The sequence below is a fragment of the Mycteria americana genome, chromosome 5, assembly GCF_035582795.1.
Source record: "Mycteria americana isolate JAX WOST 10 ecotype Jacksonville Zoo and Gardens chromosome 5, USCA_MyAme_1.0, whole genome shotgun sequence".
Taxonomy (NCBI): domain Eukaryota; kingdom Metazoa; phylum Chordata; class Aves; order Ciconiiformes; family Ciconiidae; genus Mycteria; species Mycteria americana.
Window position 1 is genome coordinate 11,029,093 of NC_134369.1, and position 22,817 is coordinate 11,051,909.

The window sequence follows — 22,817 nt, forward strand, 5'->3', positions numbered from 1 at the left end:
GCTGAGGATGAGTAGGCAAACTTTCCTCTACAGCTTTGCATTTCCTGGCTTGCTTCACCTCACTCTTCACAAAATACCTGATGCCTATATCAATAGCATAATAATGTATGGCCTGTTGCAGCTTATTTCTGTAATGTGCTTGCTTTTTACTTGCTTGGTGTGGCTAATGGGAGAACTTACGTAAAGCAATTTCAGGTTTATTGCTTATATCAGTCACTGGAGAAGCTATCAACAGGTACTTGCATCACCCACCCATTACATCCGCACTGGTTAATACAATGCAGCGCAACAAGGTGACTCCCCCAACTTACTCTTCAGCTCTACTTCCATATAAATATTTTCTAATTGCAGAGTTTAATTTTTAATTGAAATTCCTCACTCTGGACATGTGCCAACACTTCTAAATGCCACACTATACTACCCCTGCAGTGACTAGATCCAAGGAACACACACTCTGTTACTTGGACCTGAGGGAGCCCCTCGTGCTGTCAGAAAGTGAGGGGATGATGCTGTCATGAGACAGACTGGGGAGGTCTGACTTGGTATACCTTTCTACTTGCTTCGCCAGAGGGGAAATGACATCACAAGATAACACAACAAAATCCCAGACCTGAGATACACACATATATATATATTTTTAATCACACTCAATTTGGAACACTCATTTAGTCTTAAAGAGTTTTATTAGCTCTAAAAATAGGTTCTTAAATATTTTCCAAGGTAGACTAAAATATGAAAAACAATTATATATTCAGTGTTTAAAATAAACCACAGTTTGTTATAACTGAGACCCATTCAGTGGAATAACATTTATCAGAAATTACAGTATACAGGGAATTGTACAGCCTCAACAAACCACAGACAGTGTTTCTCTGATTGCTTTCAAACTGACTGGTTGCACAGCCTATTCTTCTGTTGTCCAACAGAATTTCTACCAGCAAGAACACTGCAAAAGAGTAGAACCTGGTCTTTGGGTGAGGAAGCTGTGAGGTTTTTATCAAAACTAAAGAACTGGTCTATTGGTGTACCCCTTTTTATACTTTCTTATTGTTAAATGAAAACTTTCATAAATAGCCTTACATAAATAATAATCTCAGAAGTTTTAAAAAGTTTGCACCATCAGTTGGACCTGCTTAAACATTCTCTGGTCTCTCACTGCTTAAACGGTTTCTGCAATTATTCTGGAATACAAGAATCCTTAATGTCTCTTCTTGTAAGAGCAGATCATATCTTTTCAGTCAGAGTTAAGCTGCAGAGGAAGACTTGGCAGTGAAGTGAAATGCATGTTACAGCTGATGCCATATTTTTTCTATTGTAATAACTGAAAAGATTAAGCTGTAGTGCAGGTAGGGCTTGAGTCATGCTTTTATCATTGTATCTCTTGGCCTGATACAAACTATATTATTAAAAACAGTAGCTCAAGCTGATTCTGTACTTTGTTTATCTACAACCAAGCTCAGCCAAATATCAGCTAGCCCAGTGAAAAAAATGTAGTTGAAGGCTGTGTACATACAGGCACTGCTAATTACTTTCAATGACTGTTAAATGAACATTGATACTAACAGATTTCTTAGTATGCCTTTAAACAAAGCACTCTTACCTATGCATAAGAAAAAGCACTACGCAGAGCAGAGTTAATACAACATGTTAATCTGTGTTTTGATTTAGTTTGTTCTTTTCTTAAAAAAAAAAAAGAAGTGATTTATCACCCCTTTTAGTTGCCGAAAGGAACTGCAGTACCTTCCAAAAGCTTGCGCCCTGGGAGACCCCAGTGTCAGTTTCAGTAGTACGGACACCTCTTTTCCCCCGTAGTGTTTAAATGACCAGCAGCTTCAGTCTCGGTGACTTTTTGCCTGTAAAGGAGCCGGGCGTCTTTGTAAGTGACAGCCAGTGTAACCCACCATGCTGAGAAGCTGTTAAGGAGATAACTGATTTACCCTACGGAGCCTGCGCCCTGGCGTTTTACTCGCAAAGAGATTCTCCGGAGTAGCCTATGCTACGGTGGGGATATCGTGGGGAACCGTGGGATTAAAAGGCGCAGAAGAAAACCTTCAGAGGGAAGCGGGCGGCAGGATTTAAGGAGCCAGCAATCCCAGACGTGAATGAAACACAGACACGCTGTGGGTTTCTCTTCCTTAGACAAAAGTACCGCCGAGCCAGCCTAAACGCTGCCGCGGATGACTAGTTAGAACAAGTTTAAACTCAAGAGCTGAAATTAAAATGTTTCCTCCGTGTGACTGCCTCCTGCACCGGGAGTCTTCTCGCCTACCCCACGCCTGCCCGCAGCCCTGCACCACCCTCTGCCCCGGCAGCCTCGCTCCGCCCGCCCAGCTCCCGCACCGGCGGCGAGCTTGTGCCGCGCTGCCCGCCGGGCGAGGGGAGCAGCGGGCAGAGACCCCGCCACCGCCCGTACCGTGCCCGGTGTTTCGCTGCGAGCCAGGCCGGAGCCCGCCCTCCGTCCCCGGCGCTGCGGGGCCCGGCCGGCCGGGCGCTAGACGAGGGACTCGCAGACGGGCACCGAGTCCGAGTCCTGGCTGTGCATGGAGCTCAGCCCCGTGTCCGAGTCCTCGTCGTTGTCGGCGCGGTCCTTGCGCAGCGCCCGCGCCTGCTCCACCCAGCCGGCCGCGCTGCCCCCCGCCGCCGGCCGCCCCCCGCCCGCCGCCCCGCGCGGCTCCGCCGGCGCCTCCGCCACGTCCAGGGTGCCCAGCGTCTCCAGCAGGCGCTGCAGCTCCCGCTCCTTGTCCTCCCACGCCCGCTGCGTGTAGTCCAGGTCGGTTTTGACGGCCTCCAGGTCCGTGCTCAGCTTGAGGCCGATGTAGAGGCTGGTGCTCAGCTGGGTCTTCACCCGCTCGTGCTCCAGGTGCAGCTCGCCCTCGCCGCCGCCGCTCAGCTCCGTGGTGTCGCAGTCCGTCTCGGCCAGGCCGGGCCCCGCCGCCAGCTCCAGCTCCTCCCGCCGCCGCCTCATCCAGCGCTCGTTGAGCTCCTCCTGGATCTCGGCGGCCAGGTGCTCCAGCAGCTCCTCCTGCTGCGCCCGCTGCTCCTGCAGCTGCAGCACCTCCTCGCACTTCCTGGCGTAGTCCTCCTCGGGGCGGCCGGCGGCGGGCTGGGCCGCCCCGCCCGGCTCCCGGCCCGGCTCCGGCTCCCCGCCGCCGGCGCCCACCAGGTAGGTGTCCTGCACGTAGTTGACGCCGTGCCGCTTCATGCGGTCCAGGTGGATCTTGGCCTCGTACCTGTCGATCTCCCGGTCCAGCTCGCGGAGCCGCTGGATCTGCTGCCGGATGGTGTGGTCCTGCGAGAGCACCAGGTGCACCAGCGTCTCCATCCTCTCCGCCGACGAGGCCTCCCGGGCCAGCGGCTGCTGCCGCTTCTTGTTGATCTTGGCCAGCTTGCGGAAGGCTTTCCTCACCACCCGCCGCTGCCGCTCCTGCGTGAGCGCCAGGCTGGCGCGGGCCGCCCCCAGGCCGTGGCCGGGGCGCTCCTTGCTGAGCACCACCCGCGCCTCGGCGCTGCGCGGCCCCGCGTTGGGCAGCGAGGCCTCGCTGCGCACCAGCACGAAGCGCACGTTCTCCTGCTCGTCGCCCCACGCCACCCAGAGCCGCAGGATCTTCGTCTTGTTGGGCAGGATCCGCTCGAAGCCGCGCCACTTCTCCACGATGCAGTAGGAGTGCGGCGGCCCCGACAGCATCCCGCCGCCGGGCTCGGGCAGCGCCGGCCGCTGCCGCCGGTGGTGGCTGTCCTCCAGCAGCACCCGCACCACGTCCGAGCAGGTGGTCCGCCGGGAGAGCCCCGAGATCAGCTTCTCCTCCTGGCAGATCCACACCGAGATCTTCCGCTCCTCGGGCTCCATCGGGGGCGGCTGCGGGCGGGCGGCCGGGGCCGCCGGCTCAGGGCTGGCCGGGCAGCCGCCGCTCCATGGGGAGCGCTCAGGGGAGGCGCGCCGCCGCCCGCCCGCCCGGCTTCAGCATGGCCGGGATGCCTCCCCGCCCGCGGCACCCCGCCCGTGCGCTCCGCCGGCCGCTCCACCCCTTCCTGCCCGGTGCGGCGGCCCGCCGCCCGCGCTCTGCCGCCTCCCGCCGCCGCCGCCGCCGGGTTTTCCTCTCCCACCACGTGGGCGCCCCGCGGCTCGCGGCTCCCGCCCCGGCGGCGGCCGCCGGCCCGCGGGCAGCACCGCCCCGCCGCTCCGCCGGCGCGGAAGCTTCGCGGCGGGTCGCCGTCGCCTCTGCGCCTGCCTCGCTGCCCTGCCTCTGCTGCCAGCGAGCGGCGTCGAGGGATCTCCGAAACTGCCGAGGGAGAGGAGCGAATGCTGGAGCTTCAAAGCGAAAGCCAGAACTAGCGAGGAATTTCCAGTTTTAGTCAATCACCCGCCTGTAATTAGGAAATTCGTGTTTGTAACGCGCTTCGCGGGTGAAATATGCAAAGGACGGGAACGTCTAAGTGTTATTAAAATACTAGCCGAGCCAGATTTTAATGGGAGCTTGCTGTGTACTTTGATGGGAACAGGATCGGGCTCCGAGCGCGGATTAAAATGAGGAGATGTAAAAAATGGTAATAAAACGCAGGGTTGTGGCGCTGATTTTCACGCTGCGATCGCATCGCGGGGTTCCCGGACCTGTGCTTTTCTACGTGGCTAAACAGTATTATAATGGGTGAAGGGGTAAACTCTCTAAAACCTGAAGGCTGATCTGGACCTTCTGCAGGAGTTTTAGAGCCAATGAAACTGGTGTGCCGTGTGGAGAGGATTTTTGCGCGAATGAGGTTTGTGTTCTAGTCAAAACGGAGTTACGGTATTGTAGCCTAACTACCGTAATTCTGCTGTTTGAAACAGTGACGTCGGGGCACACGAAATAGCAAGTTAGCAATTACGCAGCCTAACGTCCTCTTTTCCCCCAAAGTACACAGGCTCAGTGTGGGCAGCTGCTGCACTAGCTTCTCCCATATTTACGTGGAAGGACTAGTCCTGGGGAAGAGAGCCTGCCTTCTGCTCCGGCTGCGTAGGGCAGCTAATTACGATGGTGGTTTCTGCCGTGCAGCCTCCTGCCCCGTGAGGAAGTGGGCTGAGGGACCACCGAATGCCAGCATTCCTGGACCTGAAGATCACGCGGATCATGTGCCTGCTGCTAACGTCCCTTTCCTGTGTTGTTGCAGGCTAAACAATTCCAAAGCGAGGTGGCCAGTGGATGTTGCAATATAAGGGCACGCAAAATAGGGGTGCTGGTAACAGGCTGAATTTGCTTCCTGACTCCAGACGCCTTACGTTAAAGTTGCATATTGCCGTCCGATGGTAAAGTCTGTCACTGCCAATTTCAGGGGCAAGTCATTTTGCTCTCATGATGTGTCAGAAGTGCTAGATCACTATGCTTTCTTTGTATCGAGGGAAGCGTTTGCTGATGGAAGGTCATTCCTGAGGTGCACAGTCTTTTTGCTCAGTGTGTCAATTGTGCCTAAAAGCTTCATTCACTCCAGGGCAGAGGAAGGTGGACCCAGCAATGGCAGTCCTGTAAGAGAACAAAATGGCCTTGACAAAGGGGGTCGTAAGGACTCTGGGACAAACCTGACAGCTCACACTGCCCCAGAATGATAGGGTGTTCAACAGGAATGGGATGTACAATTCAGCTTTGCCTCTGAAAGGCCCAAGATGAAAAAACTCCAGGAGAGTAGGAAAAGAAAAGCCTTGTTGCTTTCATCAGGCTGGCAGAAACTTGGAAATTCCTTGTTGTCTTCTGCAGAATCAGGTGCAGCAAAAGGGTTAATGAAGCAGTAAGAAATTGTCTGACTCCTTTACTGGTGGTTCTTTGCCTTTCCCATTTAGTTTTGATCTCATTTTACATGTATTTCCTATGGGAATGTCTGTACCCACTTTGTTCTGGCAAAGAACAATACAGGAAGAGCAGGGTGTGATGTGAAGAGACATCTTATGCTCCCCACAGGTCAAGCAGCTCCAACTTGTCTGACTGCCTGTATCTATCCAGCATCCAAGCCTGGCTTTGTGTGATGAAATTGGAAGGTGATCGTTCCATCTTTCCTTGACCACATCTCTGTGTATGGAAGACTGGCTCTGCCTCCCCAGTGGAGCCCCCAAGGCAGCATTGCCAGAGAGAGAACGAAGATGTTGGCAGTTTGGTTGGAGGCAGTAAGATTAAGATTAAGGAGACAAACACTTGACTTTGGTAGGATAAGCCTATCAGATGAGTATATATATAATCCGTGGTTAAAAAGCTGGCATTAGAAATCTACATTGGTAGATCTCAAGTATAGCCCTCAGGAATTTTGTTTCAGGCTGTCTGCAGACTCAGGATACTGCCACCAAAACTTCAAAAGTTTGAGAGCTTTAGCACATAAGCACCTACGAAGCAAAGTTTAGGCCCTGCTGTGCTGAATCCCAAAAGGCAACGGAATTCATGCAACCCTTTGCCTTTCCTCCAAGGATCTTAAAGCATCCTGCAGAGGAAGGTAGTGTTATTATCTCATTTTTACAGATAAGAATGCTGTGGCATAAAGGAGTTAAGTGCCTCGCCTAAGGTTATACAGCAAGGCAGTAGCAGTGTCACAAAGCAAATCAGGTTCCTTCACTCCGGTGCCATTAGTCACTGAACTTGACTGCCTAGTGCTCTGCCTCCTTCCTCTCCTTTTAATTATTCCATGAGAAAGGGAGATGAGGAAGTATGCATTAGTTCAACAACTACAGACGGTGATAAAATGAAAGTGCAAACTCAGCAGACGATATATTCTGTATCTCTGGTGAGGCAATAGGAGGCAGTGGCATTACAGCCAACTTCAGACATCATCTGCCTGGTGAAGGCAAATCTCCTCCTTCGGTTGACTGTACCTGCAGACCTGCAAGCCTCAACAGTGATGTGCAGGGAGGCTGTGTCATTAAAATATCAAATTGAAGGGAAGTTGTTGTTCCTCTCTTCGCTCCTTTCTCCACAGAGCACTGATATATGGGGTCTTCTGTAATTTCTGGAACAAGCATACTTCACAATTTAAAGCTTAAAATGTAATAAACGTGATCTTCTGTAATCCAGAGGCTGTTTCTGTACTGCTGTATCAATGCACAGCTGTCAGCAGGCTCTGCTTCTGAAGCGCAAACTTCCTTGACAGAATGCTATCCAGAACATTACTGCATGGCATGTATTTCTTTGATTTGTTTTATTAATGGCAAAAATTGAAGTTTAAGATACCCTTAACAGCCGCCTAGCCTCCAAAAGGAGATTTATGAGCTTAACGTTTTAGGCTGTATTGAAAAGTCCAAGCCCAGGTATAGACTACTTTATTTTTACCTGCTGCAGAAGAATTACAAGGCCGAGTGATGGGAAATCAGCTGTATTCTGACATTTCACATGAAGTTCTTTCTCTTCCTTCCTTTTTGTTGAGGTGTGCAAGTAAATTACCAAGTCTTTCGTGATAAGGACAGCATTTCCCATTATAGGGTTGGATACTGAGGTGTGTTTCTTTTTTTATTCTTTTTTTTTTTTTTTGAGCTGAGCTACCAGAATGAAATTGCGGCCCTGATATTTTTAATAAATAAAATTATGTAAGACTTCATCTTGAATACTTTGAATCTAAAACAAACAAATAAAAATGTATTTACTGCTTCCATAATTCATATAGGAGGAAAGTGGAGGAAGTCTTGGAAAACTGTGTTTGAGACACAGAATTAATTTCTTTCAAAAGCATTTAAATGGAAAAAGTGTAGGGATTCAGATTCAGGGTATTTTTCTTTTTTCCACAGTGAAGTTGCTTTTACTTTTTAGATCACTCTCAGGACAATTTACTTATTTTTCCTGAGGTTACAGTTCAAAAGAATACAGTCTAAGTGAGATGAGTAAAGGCAGGCTGCAACTGGTAATCCATTGAGCCATCACTGTCTGGAGAAGTTACTCTTTGTTGCGATGCTGAACAGCAACACTGCTTTCCCAGCTCCTCTTCCTATGTTCCTGTTAACCTTATTTTGTGGGGTTTAGCTGTTGGTCCCTTATACTTGTTGCTTTCTAACATTTTGCCTCAACAGACATTGATGAAGTCCTAGGACATAATTTGACTGTTAATATCTCAGACTTCTGCAACGCTTGCTGACCTTTACAGGTGAATAGTGGAAGGGGCTATTGAGCTTACAGGTCACTCTCTCACGGATGCTTTTTTCTTTTGTACCTAGTTTTTCCTGAAAGTATAAAGCTCAATAGCCAAATCATGTTGTGAATAACCAAATCATTCCTTGTTAGCATGCACAAAATAAAGCGCTTGAAAAACTACCTATTAGCAGGAGTATTCAGACTTTAGTCAAAACAGTTTGTAGACTTAGACTTCCGTTTGAAAGAAAGTTGTTCAGTTTGTGTCTGAACAGCTTTAGACATGAGAGAAAACTTCTTACTGTCAGGTTTTCTGTTGAAGCCACTGAAGGAACTGGCACTTTTGATAAAGATGACTTGTAAGAAGAGTAATGAACTCTTGATCTGGTTCTGTAAGCTGCAAACTCTGTGAACTCTTGATCTGCTTCTTTCAGTTACTTGCATCCAATGTGTACTGTCTTGCTTCTGAATGCAGTTGACACATGCAATCTGGAGTAATTCTTTGCTTCACATCACTGGTGATACTTACATGCTTGTGTGATCCATTTGGGAAGACTGTGGTGTGGTCTGTTTGAAAAATAGCTGCCAATGCTGGGTTATACTGCTTTGACTACTTTATCCAACTTCTTTTTTAATGTGCACACACCCAAACTACAAACGGGTATGTCAGGAGGAAACTGTCTTCCAGTGAAATCAGTGGGGGCTGCATGGGCAAAGGCCTCTGCAGTGCTTTGAAAATGCAGGTATGTCTATAGACTACCATTAAAGAAAATTATGATGACGTATATTTATATTACAGTACAGCCTGGAAGTCTTGATGTGCTAGATGTAATGTAAATGCATGGGAAGAGACTATCCCTGCCTTGAAGGCTTAACCAATGTCATGCAGCAGGTTAGGGGCACAGCAAAGATCAGGACTAAGAATACTGATTTCCAACTTCTCATCTTTGAACCGAGTCTTTAACAACTTGTTTTTATTTGTTTGTTTGTTTGTTAGTTATGTGCCTACGACTCTTAGGATGGAAAAGAATCCCTCTCTCCTTACACCTTATGTTTCAGATTTTCTTTTCTTACTGAATGCTATTTAGCATAAATGAAGAAGAACAAAAATAATTGAACAGAGCAGAAAACTTTTTTCCTTATAATGTGCATAATAGATATACAAAGCTTTGATGCTAAGCAAGTCAGTGGAGATGCACTAGTATGCTTTGGGGGAAAATATGAGAAAGATCAGACTCAAATGATGGCTATAACCTTCCTTTTCCAAAAAATGTTAAACGTATTTGAAAATGGTTTAGTACTACTCTAATAGCTTAGTCTTAGCTTGAATACTTAGTCTTCATTGATCAAAAAAGGAATCAAGAATTAGGTATGGTGACATTCCTTTCCTCAGCAGACATCCTCAGTGCAAATATGACAATTTTAATTATTTAGCACTTGTAGCTTCTTTGCTTTTACGTTAAACAGTTCTCTTATCCCTTGAGAAAATGCCTGAGGCTCTCACGGTGATTGTTTCTTCAGTTTTGACCATTAAGTTCAAAACAGATACACTAGGTCATTCATCATCTTATTGAGATTTATCAGGAAGGCTTTTAACTACTTTAGGGCCAAAATATTCTTGCTGATTTTTTTTTCCCTAGTAACTTGTGAATATCCATTAGAATATACCTTCTTTCTGAGTAAGTAAGCACTGTGGCCTCAGTAACACAGATGATACAGTTTCCCATATAGGCACTCAGATTACCTCTTTAGCAGGTAAATTTTATACATACGGAAGGGACTTGAGCTTTCTGGCCTTAAGAGGGGTGATGATTAGTGAAAAGTTCTCCTGTTGTTTTTTCTGAACAGGCCAGGTAGAGGAGCTGCTCTCTGTCTGCTGGGATCAATGACAAAACTCTTGACAGGTTTCGCTGGGAGCTGGCCCTTGAGTGCTGATAGTTGGAAACATTAGTAAGGCATGAAGCCAACATCTGTTTTCATGCTGGTAATGTGAGTAATATGGTTCCTCAACATAACTGCCATGAAAAAAGAGGCCCCAGATCAACCTTGGCATTGCATTTTGGCAAGCATGTCCGACTCGCATGTGCTCACAGGTATACTGTGTGCACTACATTTCTGTAAGGCAATTCTTGCAGGTACAAAGAGAGGGTTTGATTTTAATTATATAGGATTTGAGCTGGAGAACAGTTAGTGACGTCCATTCCTGTCCATGACTGGAAGTGTGTATTCTCATTCTACCACTCTACAAACATTCACTCAGGAATTTGTAAGAATCAAAAGTTTTGTGTGCAAACGTAGGCATTATCTATGTATTGTGTATGGATCTCCCTTGTGTTTAGATTTAGTGACATCCTTTTCTCCAGTGAAATACATTGCAGGGAGCTTTCTAAAATTGTCAAAAACCACCCCGAAGTGAGAGATTATAAAATCAGGATGCATTATTGCAGTAAGATGTTTTGACAGATTAGAATGAGGACAAAGGAATTCTCAGTGTTGGAATGAACAGAACTTTCAGTATTTCCAGTATTGCCATGAAATTGTTTGATTTTGAAATCTGTCCTATAAATGTACTTAACAGGCAATCTGTTTTACTGGTTCTGTTTGTAGGATCCATAGTTGATTTCGGCTTTTATCGCACAGACTTATATTCAGGTAAGGGTTCAAATATGTAGCTATGAATCCATATGTAAGAAGTATAATAAGTATAATGAAATCTTTAGTGAATTAAGACTGTGAGATTATTACATTCTCCAGCCTCATTCTGTCCAGTTGTGATCTTTCTAACTCTTTGCAGAAGACATTCCCAAAGCCTTAATTCTGAACTTTCCGTATAATTTCCTCAAGACATTTGTATCTTTGACCCATTTCTAAACATTTTTGTTTTGTATTCGTGGTAGATCATCATAATACTAGCCTAACTCAAACCAAGCCTTTGTGAGTAGTTCAGTGAGTAAATAAAATTCCTAGATGAATAAATAAGGATGCTTTACAAATTATTTCAGCAAAAGATAATGCAAAAGGACTTAAAGAGAATATGAAGCTGGATGTAGACTGTGTACATTCATGTGGCCCCCGACCCCATTCTGACATTAACGGTGGCAGCTGGATTAGGTCCAGAGGCCAGGAGTCTCTTTAGAAAGCAAGATGATTTCAATGGTGCTGTTCTTTCCCTTGAGCAGATATGTCCTGGATGGGTTCCAAGGACAGAAAAGGAGATGCAACTTAAGCTGGTGGAAAAATTTGAGTGGTAATATGCAATGTGAGAAAGGAACCTAGGTTAAAATAATGTGGAAAAAGCCCTAGAGTTGGGTGCATGCAGCAGAGAAATAGGGTCTGTTATTCTTTGAAGCATGGCTTTCCTGAGAGTCCTGGGAAGATGGTGTGATCTAAGGAAATGCTCAGTTTCCCTCAGGATGGCCCAGCACAGGCCTGAAAAAGAACATTGTAGAAGACACCTGAATTGTTTAGCACTTGTTACATTGCTATAAAAAAAATGTTTTTCTTTATCCTTTTCCTCAGCTTAATGAGATAGCATGATCCCTAGCTAAGCCATAAGTATTAAATCATAGTGAAAGCAATGGAGAGATGACAGCAAGTGCAGTGCAAGGAAAATAAGAAAAGAAAAATTCAGGGGATGTCAAGAAAATCAGTCGGATCTGGCAGTTTCTAGAGTTTTGTTTTAAAGGAAGTGACAGCAACATTGATAAAAACAAGAATTGACACAGCACTGTAAAATATAGTGAATGATCCTGGCAGAAATGGGGACCGTATCTAGAGCCTGTGTCCACGTAGTGGCAACCAAGTTTTTAGAAGGCCTAAATCCTCACAAAACCATGTAGGTATTACATGTAACAAGTGAAAAGACTGATTATTAACGTGCCTGCCCTTCTGTACAATGCTGTGCTTTTTGCACAAGAGATTTTTCACGTTAGCTTACAAATTGACAAATGTATTATAAGTGAGATTGTATCTGCCTCATTTACTTGTCACGCAGGAAAGAATGATACTCCATCCATCATCAGCTCCTTGTGCTGCAGTGGGCCGCTGCATTGTAATTCTCTTGTTATTGTAAAGAGCCTCCAGTCTTACCCTTTACTTTATAAACAATTCCCAGGGAGTCTCATGGGGCTTCTGAGGTGGGTGTAGGTTCTGCTGGCAGCTGATTACTCTGGATGCCTTGCATGCATTTCTACTGAGTGCTTGTAAAGGCAGTTGTCAAAAGCTGACTATTCAGTGGGAAAAATAACACCAGCAGGCCGCATTTACAGTGTTTCCTGTTGACTGGCTGTTAATGACTGAAGAGTCATAATTTTTTAATGATTTAATATTTACCAACTGAAAAGGCTGCTGTTGTAATGGAGCATATATATTTTACATCTAGTGAGGGCTTGAGACTTGTATTACTAATTAGTACATATAATAATAAATAAAGTTAATTTGGGTGGTTTTTATATGCAGAAAACAAATGAGTCTGTTACTTCTACTAGGAATATTCATCATAAATCAGATTTTTAGTAGCTTAAAGTAAATTAACTTCTTAAAGCTGTGATGACTTATGTCAGCCTAAGATTTGGTCCAGACACCTTTTTGAAGCTGTATTACCTACAGTTTCTTGTTGTTGTAATTCATGGCAACCTTTGAATCCTATGTACTTTGTTTTAGCAAGGAAACTTAACTTTATTTCATTTATCATGACAAAATGCACTTTTAACTCTAAAACTTTGTCAGCTACTTGTTTTTAAGTAGAAGGCACTGTATTAACTTATACTATTTGAACTGAAAAAAGTCATAACTACAGATTTTAAATCCCACATTGTTATGACAAGTCCTCTATTCTTTTCGGTCTTTTATTCCTTCATTTCATTTCTATCCTGCTTGTACCAGCATCAGGCATTGGTTTTGGCAGTGTTTCTTTAACACAGATACAAGGAAGGAAAGACAACCTTTGAGCATGAAAAGTTAAGTGATTTTTCTCCATCTTAGAGTTTTAGCACTCTTGACAGCTTGAGGTCTGTTTTTCTTAAGGAACTTGTCAGTATTCAATGTGCTACTCATAGACACAGCCTCAGACTTGACTGCTTATAGCTCTGTGCTTTGGGTATCCAATCTCCTAACATCCTTCTTGACCGCTGCTATGCGTGATCTAGCTCCAGTGAACCACTCCTACTCTGGACTATGAAAGGTGCTATATAAAACTAACAAAGCAAACCAATCAATTAAAAAAAAGGCAAACTGAACCCATCACTGTGGTTTGGTTTTTTTTGGTTTTTGTTTGGTTGATTGGTTGGTTTGGTTTTTTTGGTTTTTTGGTTTTCTTAAGGAAAAAAAATGAGAAAAAAGGACAGGAAGGGAAGCTTCACATATTTGGGAGAAACCCTAACATTAGTAGCATAGAAGCAGTGTCAGGAGTGAAAAATAGACCTTATTGAAAATCCCAGGAGAATTACCTTCTGAATGAGTGAAGGCTTGATCCAGAAAGATCTTGGGTTGCTGCCACAGGCTTCAAGAGAAGCTGGAGATGCTCAGAGCTATATGGCACAATCCTCCAGTCTCCATAGCCTAGGACAAGTTCAGGTCTCATCTTTCCCTTATTAGAATACATGCTTACTCATTCCGCAGCCCAAGTTAGTGATATGAAGCCTTTTGGCTAAAAGTTGAAAGGAAGTTGAAATCCTGTATCGGGGTGTTTGACAGTGAGGTTCTTAAAATACACCAGACTAAACGCTGGGAAGTGGAGCCTACCTGCAGCTCGGTGTCCTGGTATAACACAGTGATCGGTGTGATAGAAATGTCTAGATATCCACAAACCTCTCACCATCTTTAATGAGAGTGGATTTGTATGAAAACTTTTAATCCAAGGACTGAAATGAAACCCGAGTGCAGAATTTGTGGAGTAATTTCCACAAATTTTCTGCTATACAGAGTTTTCCTTATTCATAGGACTAATTGTGGTTTCCAAATGGTGGGTTGGAGGCCTTCAGGCAAATAGAGCTCAAGAAAGGTCACAGCCAGGGCCAGGGTCCTGTCAGGCTGGTTACTGTATAAGCACATAGAGATGTATACCCTTTAGGACTGGGAGTAGTTAAAGGTAGGCTGGGGGAAGAGAGCAACAATACTTCTCTTTTACAGAGAGAGAACGAGGATGCAGAAATAGACCAGGCAAGTTTGAAAATGTACTGGCTGTGGACTTCTAAGTCTCACTTGTGCCTTTGAAAGCCAGCTTTGCAGCGGTGGACTTGCCTGAGTTGGGGGGTGTTGAGCTGGCAGCCCCAGCCCAGGGCACAGAGGGTCAGCTTTGTGCCCTGCAGCCAGAGGTGCCATCACCTTCCCTACAGCTGCCCTCACTGCACCACTACCACCTGTGACAAGCTGGTGCAGGCCAACTACTGACGAGGCAGTGACTCCCACAACTATTCCTTTGGGCACTATTGCCCTTGAGTGACTTGACTATTGCCTATTTCCACGACGCTCTAGCATCTTCCATAGCTGATGTGCTGCAGTTGTCCAGCCCGCAGCCAGGTGTGGCCAGCTGCATTTGAAACCCGAGTTTGTTTGATGAGTGGAGGGTGGTGTGAGCAGAATGCAGGATGAATATGGATGTGTAATGGAATTGACTTGAATTCTCTCTAGCATTATTTGGCTCCTGCCTCTCTTTTCCTTTTCAATCAGTACAGTAGAAAATTCTTTTGAAGGGAGATAATTTTACAAAGTGCTGAGTTCAGTGTTCCAGAGCCTCTGGCATTCAGCAGGAGAATTGCATGCTTTTAATCTGTCTCCTGTGTTCCTATATTAAAGGAAATGTTTTCAAAGTGATTTGAGCAAGCTACTTGTGTGAAACCTGTTAACAAATAATAGGATATACGCATGTAACAGTTATTTCGCTTTCAAAGTTTGCCCTTCAGAGCAGAAAAGATTTCTCATTGCTACAAATACTTTTTTCTTTAAAAAAAAAAAAAAAGAAAGAAAGAAAAAGAAAAGAAAGGCTCTTATATGTGATTTTTCATTCCTGTCTCTCTTCTGCTGGCTTTAATCATGCAAACCTCCCACCTGGGTCAAGGGGAGTTCTGGCTGATTTACAGACTACAGGAACTGGAATGTTGATGCAGATTTAGTGACTGTCTCCATAGGACTGAGGGACACAGTGGAATCAAGAAGCAAATCTCAAACCCAGAAACCTCCTCAATAATTTCTCCTTCACCAAAGTTTCACTCCTTGAGAGAGAATATCCCCACTATTTGAAGGGAGAATTCTTTAAGAGATCCTGCCCACATGACTGCAAAGAGCAGTCAAAGAGCTGATCTTACAACCGTGTGTTAGGGCTGGTGAACGCTCTCAATTCCCACTGGGTTGGAGAATGCTGAAGTGATTAAGTTCCACAGACAGTTTTGTTAGGCTGTAGTCAATGTGAAAATTGTATCATAAGTATGCATGTATGGTGTTGCTTCTTACAATTTCACTTCTGCTAAGAAATGGGATTTCTTCAACATTTTATATCTACTGAAAATGGACAAAATTGCAGCTGTGACAAATTTTAAACCCAGCTGTGCAATAGTATCTATCCATGTGGTGTGTTGTGGCAAACCCAAGGTTATACCTCTTTCACAGAAAGGTTAGCCACCTCCTATTACTGAAGTGCAGCTGACATGCACTGATTTGTTCCTATGCAAAGCAGCAGTTCAAAGCTTCCATGGTCTGCAGTGTCCAAGACAACACTAGGACCTGCATTTCCAGGTGGGAAGGGCCAGGGTATTTGGGAGAGGAAAGAGCAAAATGGGCTGGGAGTAATGTGGGCTGTATGAATTTGGGGAGGAAAGGATTCCTGGCTTGGAATATTAGGTGAAGTGAGAAGCATGAGGATCTTGGTATGTAGCATGAGGTAAGAAGTAAGAAAATGTGGGAAGGTAGTGCACAGGGAGTGGCAGTCATAAGTGGTGGAGAGTAGAGGATATGTGATGGGACAGTCATGGAGCAGGAGCCTTATTTTTGTCCATAAAAAGTATGGCCCACCAGCAGACCACTGAAATAAAAGATGTCATTGTTTGTTTTCTTCATTATTAGTTCCCATCAGGAGTAATTGAGCAAAAATACTTTGTTTGGTGGTGACTCTGCTGCTCTGCTCTGCAAAGTCTCAAGAGTCAGAGTCTGGTGAGCTGACATCTATTGTAGACCAAATAACTCCAGCCTGGTACTTGAAACCCTGGTCTTCTGTGCTCATTCAGTGCATTTTTGGGGATCGAGTGCCTGAGAACTACTTAGGTAGTCCTGGCTTTTAGCTAGGACTTTAATGCTATTCAGTACTTAGCAGGATCTCATTTGTTCTGTATAGTATAAATCTGCAGGACCATGGCCAATCTTAAAGTACTGTAAAGTTTGAGTCCTCTTTAATTTCCTTAAGCTGGTGGAAACCTCTCTAGAGCTACAGTAGCAGGGAGCAACAGTGATCAAGTGGAGCAGAGTCTCTTTGCTATTCTGCCTTATTCTTCTGTTCTGAGAAACTCCCTCTGCTTCCCTTACCTGTCTGTACTTAGCAGCATGCTCCGCTCTGGGCTTGTCTCATGATACAGCAGGAGAGGCTGAGGTCAGAGATTTGGCTGTATCAAGAGCAATGTGACAGAGCTTAGAGGAGTTGGGTGTGAAAGAGATGGTCATTCAGGGAACAAACAGTTTGCTGTCTGCTCAGCACAATGTGACACTGGTTCTGTGATTTTGGTATAATCATAGAGAAAAGTGAACAGTCCACAAAGAAAAAGAAAAAAAACTGGGAGAGAAAGGGATATTGCTAAGAACATTACTCGTTGGGAATTCAGACTATGATCTTTTGCTGAATGGGGTGTATGCACTGTTGTTTAACTACTTTTGCATGACTTATTTGACATTTCCAGTTGGATTTGCCCAAATACATCTCTATCTAGCAATAAAATGTGGCAATGTAACTTACCAGTCCTCCCTCCTGGAAAGAAAAGCCCACTGCTGATTTTCTTATTTCACATTCCATTGGTACCTCTGCTACCACCCTGCTTGGTGTAGAAGTAATTTTTCTGCGAGTCTTTTCCATCATTAGAGCTTCTAATTTGAACAACTGCTCACACTGCTTGGGCTAAGATTTAGGCCCACAGGGAAGTAACAGGATCTCCTTCCTAACAGGTATTGTACTGGGGGGAAGAATTTCCCCCTTCCTCCCTTCCACTCTGTTTGACCTGGCATGTTCATCCCACCTTACTCTGCTCTGCATTGCTCAGCTCCTTCTGCCGTATACCAATGTGCCTGCTGTTGTTTTATTGATTTTTTTTTTTCTCATTGGCTTACTATGGGTTAAAAATAGGCAGCGATCTGTTCTGTTTCAGGTGTCAAAACAAGTTCACACAGCATTGGAGAGAACAATGTCACTCCAAGACTTGTAGATGGTATCAATCTCTCGTGAGCCTGCTCCAAAGCCCAGTGCAGTCACTGGGAGTCTGGTGGTAGTTTGGTCCAATCCATAATCTTCCAGCCACTATGGAATTAACACATCAGTTCTGAAGTCTGTGTTTCAGAGTATATTAAATGTTTTGCATTGCATATCACAGACTATACTGGAATGGCTCCAAATGTACCTTACTCCCACTAATTTTCTAGTTGTCTCCCAGCCAGGCCTGGGGCGAGCTCCTAGCACCGCACCAGCGTGGGTGGCATCAGCACGTCTCCTCCCCGTGGCAGTAGGCACCAGCTCTGGTTGCTGCTGTTCTCCAGCCACTTCTGCCACCACTAGCCCACAGGTACTTCTGGGTTTCTGCTCAGAAGGAGGTTCGCTAACTTGGTGAAATATGGTGTCCCACAAAACTTTAACTCGGTCACCGTCCTTTTGGTACTACTGATTCTCTCAGCAGCGCCTGCTGTAGATGGCTGGATGCGCACAGTACCGCGACTCTAACTTCAGATTCCTGCCAGAGTGTTGTGTCCCCAGCCTGCAGCCCCTTGCCCCGTCTCCGTACGGTCGCTGACGGATGCTGCCTGCCCTCGCGGTTGCTAGCGGCGTGTGAAAGCGGTATTGCCCTGGCTAAGCTGCTGTGCGCGGACTGCTGGAGTCGCACCCGCGTGCGCGTATCCTCTGTCGCTCTGTACTCTCCCACCGTCAGGGACCCTCCCGCTTCCACGCAGCACGACAGGAGTCTGTCACGACCTGCCACTTCGCTGACCCCCGCAAGTGCTGAGCGGCTTTAAACGCGCTTGCTGGCCACCGGGTGGGACGGCTCCCGGCGTCTTCCCGCTCCTGCCGGCCTGCAGCTGCGCCGAGGAGGTGCGTGGGGCAGCAGCCCTCGCCGGCTGCGGGGCCCTGCCAGCCGCGGCGGTAGCGGCCCCGCGCCGAGGGATGGGCGCCCGCCGCCCCGGCTCCTGCGCCGCCGCTCCCCGGTCTCTGCCGCCCCCTGCCGGCCCGCGCGGCGGCCGTTGGGGAGCCGTTGGGATGGGAGGGGGCGCGTGGCAGGGCGGGGGCCGCCTCACCTCAGAGCTCGGTGCCGAGGGGTGCTGCCTGCCGGGCGGCAGCGGGGCGGCAGCCGTCGGAAGCGCCGTCCGGGCTTGCCCTGGGCTCTCCCGCAGGAAACGTAGCATTGCCGAAGCAGCCAGCGGGCGTGGTTTCCTGGTGGTCAGGATTTGGGGTCCAGCCGGGAAGCCCTTGGCGGCCCAAGTGCGAAGGCGCCTTGGTCTTCACCAGTGCTTCCGCGTGGCTCTTGCTTTTACTCGGGTAAAAAGCGATCGATCTCCTCCTTAAAATCGGGGTGCTGTGTTTCAGACTGCCGGGCAGAAAAGCCTCCTGCATATCTAAAACCCTGCCCGTGGCACTATGGTTTACCTTAGCGTGCATTTTGCCTGCTTCTGCGTGGCCGGAGCAAGGTTGCCCGCTTTGCATTCAGCTGAGCCTGTGTAAATCTGACTCTTTACAACAATTGCAGGTTGTTCAGAAACACCAGGAAAGATAGTTTTTGATGTAGTATTTTTCCCTCAGAATACTTTCTTTGTAACAGATTCCCCAAATCTTCTCAGGAGGATGGGTCCTTGGTTTCATTTTCAGGGGCTGAGAAAGGCAGAGAATCAGCTGATACACAAGGAAAGAGGCGGCTTGACAAGAACGGCTCCTGCTTGTGCTGTGAGGTCGCAAGAAGAGTTCCAGAGCCAGTCTCTCATGACAGGGCCCAACAGGGATCGTGCCGGCTTGGGAGGCAATTTGTTATGGTAGAGTTTTCCTCTGTAACCCAGCCTGGAGAAACTATGATAGTCGAAAGCTACCTTTTGTCTTCAGTGTATCTTCACATTACTTGAAAAGAAACCTTTAGCACAAACCACATCATCTTCTGGCATCAGATAATAGTTCAGTAAGGTAGCACAAGAGTTAACGAAAAAAGCATAGTCTGCATGTTTTGATCTGAACTCTTACTGCTTTACCAAATAAGTTTATTTTAAGACCTTGTAAAGATGGGTAACTGGCTACAGGGCTGCATGTAACAAGGAAAGGTCAAGACAGTCATTACAGCACTGGAGTCCAGCTCTGCCAGATCTCAGCACCAGGGTCCACCCATACGCAGCAAATCAGCTGCAGGTTCCCACAGCTCCATGATGCACATATCACACACTGGCAGTGGATAGATTTGCATAAATTTTACTGGTAATGAAATGAAATTAAATTAAATGGAATGTAAAAAGAGGAAAACTAATTAAGTGTGGTAAATATGATTGCAAGAGAGAATTCATTCATGAAAGTACTGAGGAGGCAAATTCATTTCTTGTTTACAGTAATTTACCTTGTGTTTTGATATGGGGATGATAAGTTCAGTTGCAGACTGCTTTGATGGTAAGCTGATGCTCATTTAGCAAGGTGTCAACTTAAATCAAAGTAGGCTGTTGAAATGAGTGAGTTACATATTTAAAATTAAGGATGTGATCAAATATTTTGACCAATTTTTCTGGTTTTCTCTTCAGCATCAGTGGGCATTTTCTGTGTGTTGAAACTGAACTCTATGCTTCTTATAGCTCACGATGGTTGAAGGAAATTATTCTACTCTCCTAATCAAATCTCTTACTTCTGAAGGTGGTGTGATTATTTCCCTACATTAGCTATCAAAACCGTTTGTGCCAGGAGCTGGATGATAAGAGTCATCTTGCAGTGAACACTCACATTTTGGAAAGGAGGAGTGCCTAAAAAGGTATTCATGTGGAATGGGCAAAGGGTGCAGAAAGTGTCTTTCACAGTAATATTTGCACTTAGTGGTTTTTGCACAAGCAGTGTCCAGCTGTTTGGTTTTCTCTCCTCCATCTGCAGCCGCACTTCGAATACTGTGTTCAGTTTTGGGCCCCTCACTACAAGAGAGACATTGAGGTGCTGGAGTGTATCCCAAGAAGGGCAACGAAGCTGGTGAAGGGTCTGGAACACAAGGCTGATGAGGAGCGGCTGAGGGAACTGGGGTTGTTTAGCCTGGAGAAAAGGAGGCTGAGGGGAGACCTTGTCACTCCCTACAACTACCTGAAAGTAGGTTGTAGAGAGGTGGGGGTCGGTCTCTTCTCCCAGGTAACAAGTGATAGGACAAGAGGGAATGGCCTCAAGTTGTGGCAGGGGAGGTTTAGATTAGATATTAGGAAAAAATTATTCACCGAAAGGGTTGTCAAGCATTGGAACAGGCTGCCCAGGGAAGTGGTTGAGTCACCATCCCTGGAGGTATTTAAAAGACGTGTAGATGTGGCACTTTGGAACATGGTGTAGTGGTGGACTTGGCAGTGTTAGATTTATGGTTGGACTTGATGATCTTAAAGGTCTTTTCCAACCTAAATGATTGTATGATTCTATGATTCTTAAAAATTGACCATAGTAGCTTATTAAGGCCAGAGATGGGCTTCAGCTACAGTAGTAATCAACAGCTTTAACATCAGAATGTCAAGGAACACTATTATTCATACTTCTTAGCCTGTCTGACATCTAGCATAGGGGCAATCATTTTTATGTAGCTCCAAGTTCAGTGTCCCTGGATAATAGACTCCTATATAATAGGATTCAAAAGAAGTTTTAAGATTTCTCCCTCATACAGTATATCTGTGTTAAAGCTGGGTATAGCAAAGTGCTGTTAGGATGCTTCTTAGAAGTATTTAATGGAGAAGCATTAGAAAAATCTTTCTTTTGTTACAGAGCAGGTGACGTTTTCCACCATTCCTTACTCCTCCTTCAAATCAAATGCAGCTTTCTAAATACCCCTATTTAGGGTCTTAACTCAGAAAATGACATGTATTGAGACCTGCAAAGATGTATCAAGTGACTTACTGTCTGCAGTCAAAGACTTGCACTCTAGTACCCCTCCCAAATACTTGCATTTTTCTCTCACATTCATTATCTGAGATGTAGATTATTTCTTTCAGGCACATAGATTTTCATCTACCTCCAAATCCATCTTACTTTGTGGCAGTATATAACACTTGCCAGTGGACTCACTTTGTCAAATAAAATTTACTTCTCGTATTTCATATGTTGTCGTGGAGAAACACAGAACTGAGCAAATTTTGTGGTAACTACTTCGGCGTAGTACTCCACATGGTCAGGGAGTGCCCCTTCCTTTAACTGGCCCTTTTACTGCTTGGTACTTCTATTAATTTTATTTAGTTTTTCTAAATGAGACAGGCGCTGGCAGTCCCTGCGGTGCTCCATTAGACTCTCTCACCTCGTCTAACACTTTGCTGCTGATCGTTATCCTTTGTTTATAGAGCCACTGCCAATTTTCCATCCTGTGACTGCTTATGTCTGAGGCAGTTTGAACAGAGTATGACAGGGAGCTGCTGCAGCAAATGGCTTAATAAAATCCCCAAAGCAAAAGCCTGTCGTACTCTGCATCCACTAATTTTGCAATCCAGTAGAAGTGAAGTTTGTGCAACAAGGTTTCTTTGCAAGTGCATATTGTTTATTGCTCAGAGCTGCAGTCTTTGCTAGATGATTTGTAAATTTTGGGTCTAGATATTGTTGATATTTTACAGGTGTCCAAAGTAACTGAGAGGACTACTGGTGCTGTACTTGCTTTATTCCCCTGTGGCACATACTGCAGTGCTGGTAATTTCTTTAGTGAATATTCCAATGAGATTCACAGTGATGTAATTCAGGACTGGTGGAGCTTTTAGGAACTGATATTAATGTGAGGTCAGAATTTCATCCCCTGGTGCATGAGCATTTATTTCCCGTGTATTTTACAGTATATTTGACCTGAAGGAGCTTTGTATTTGAGGCAGAACTCCCACACTGTTGTGCCTACGGTCTTCTCAGCAGTTCTGATTCACTGGTTTTGTTGGTTACTCTGTTGGGTGTTTTTTCATGACTATTTCACTAATGGTCAGATATAAGCAAAACAAGCTTAATAGTCAGATACACAGACAACAAAAATCCCTGCTGTTATTCCATGATCCCCCCACTCGGAGAGCTTCAATTATTTAATAATATTTAGGCTCATGTACTGCTTTTCATCTCAAAGTGCATTATAAACATTAACTAATTAATTCTTATTACTGGTAAGCAATCTAATTTTTTTCCTGTTCCCAACCCTTTCTTCTCTCCACCCGCCAAGGCATTTGCATGCACAGGTCAGTCTCTACACCCTTCACTAGAATTGGAGCTGGAGTGACTAAGCAGTCAAAATATTTGCATCACAGGTTTACCAATCTGCTCTTCCAAAAAAGCCACTCACCCTTTTCTTGGTATTCAAGGCACAAAGGTTACAAGACTGAGCGTAAGTTACGTTGGCTCGG

General features: G+C 45.6%; 1 protein-coding gene across 1 annotated transcript; it reads right to left on the bottom strand.

Moving 5' to 3' along the window:
• Positions 1-1,686: 1,686 nt before the first annotated feature.
• On the bottom strand, positions 1,687-4,003 carry RASSF10 (Ras association domain family member 10). The gene has a single exon (XM_075502105.1). The coding sequence runs from the start codon at positions 3,845-3,847 to the stop codon at positions 2,492-2,494; it is 1,356 nt and encodes a 451-aa protein (XP_075358220.1). The 5' UTR covers positions 3,848-4,003; the 3' UTR covers positions 1,687-2,491.
• Positions 4,004-22,817: the final 18,814 nt, after the last annotated feature.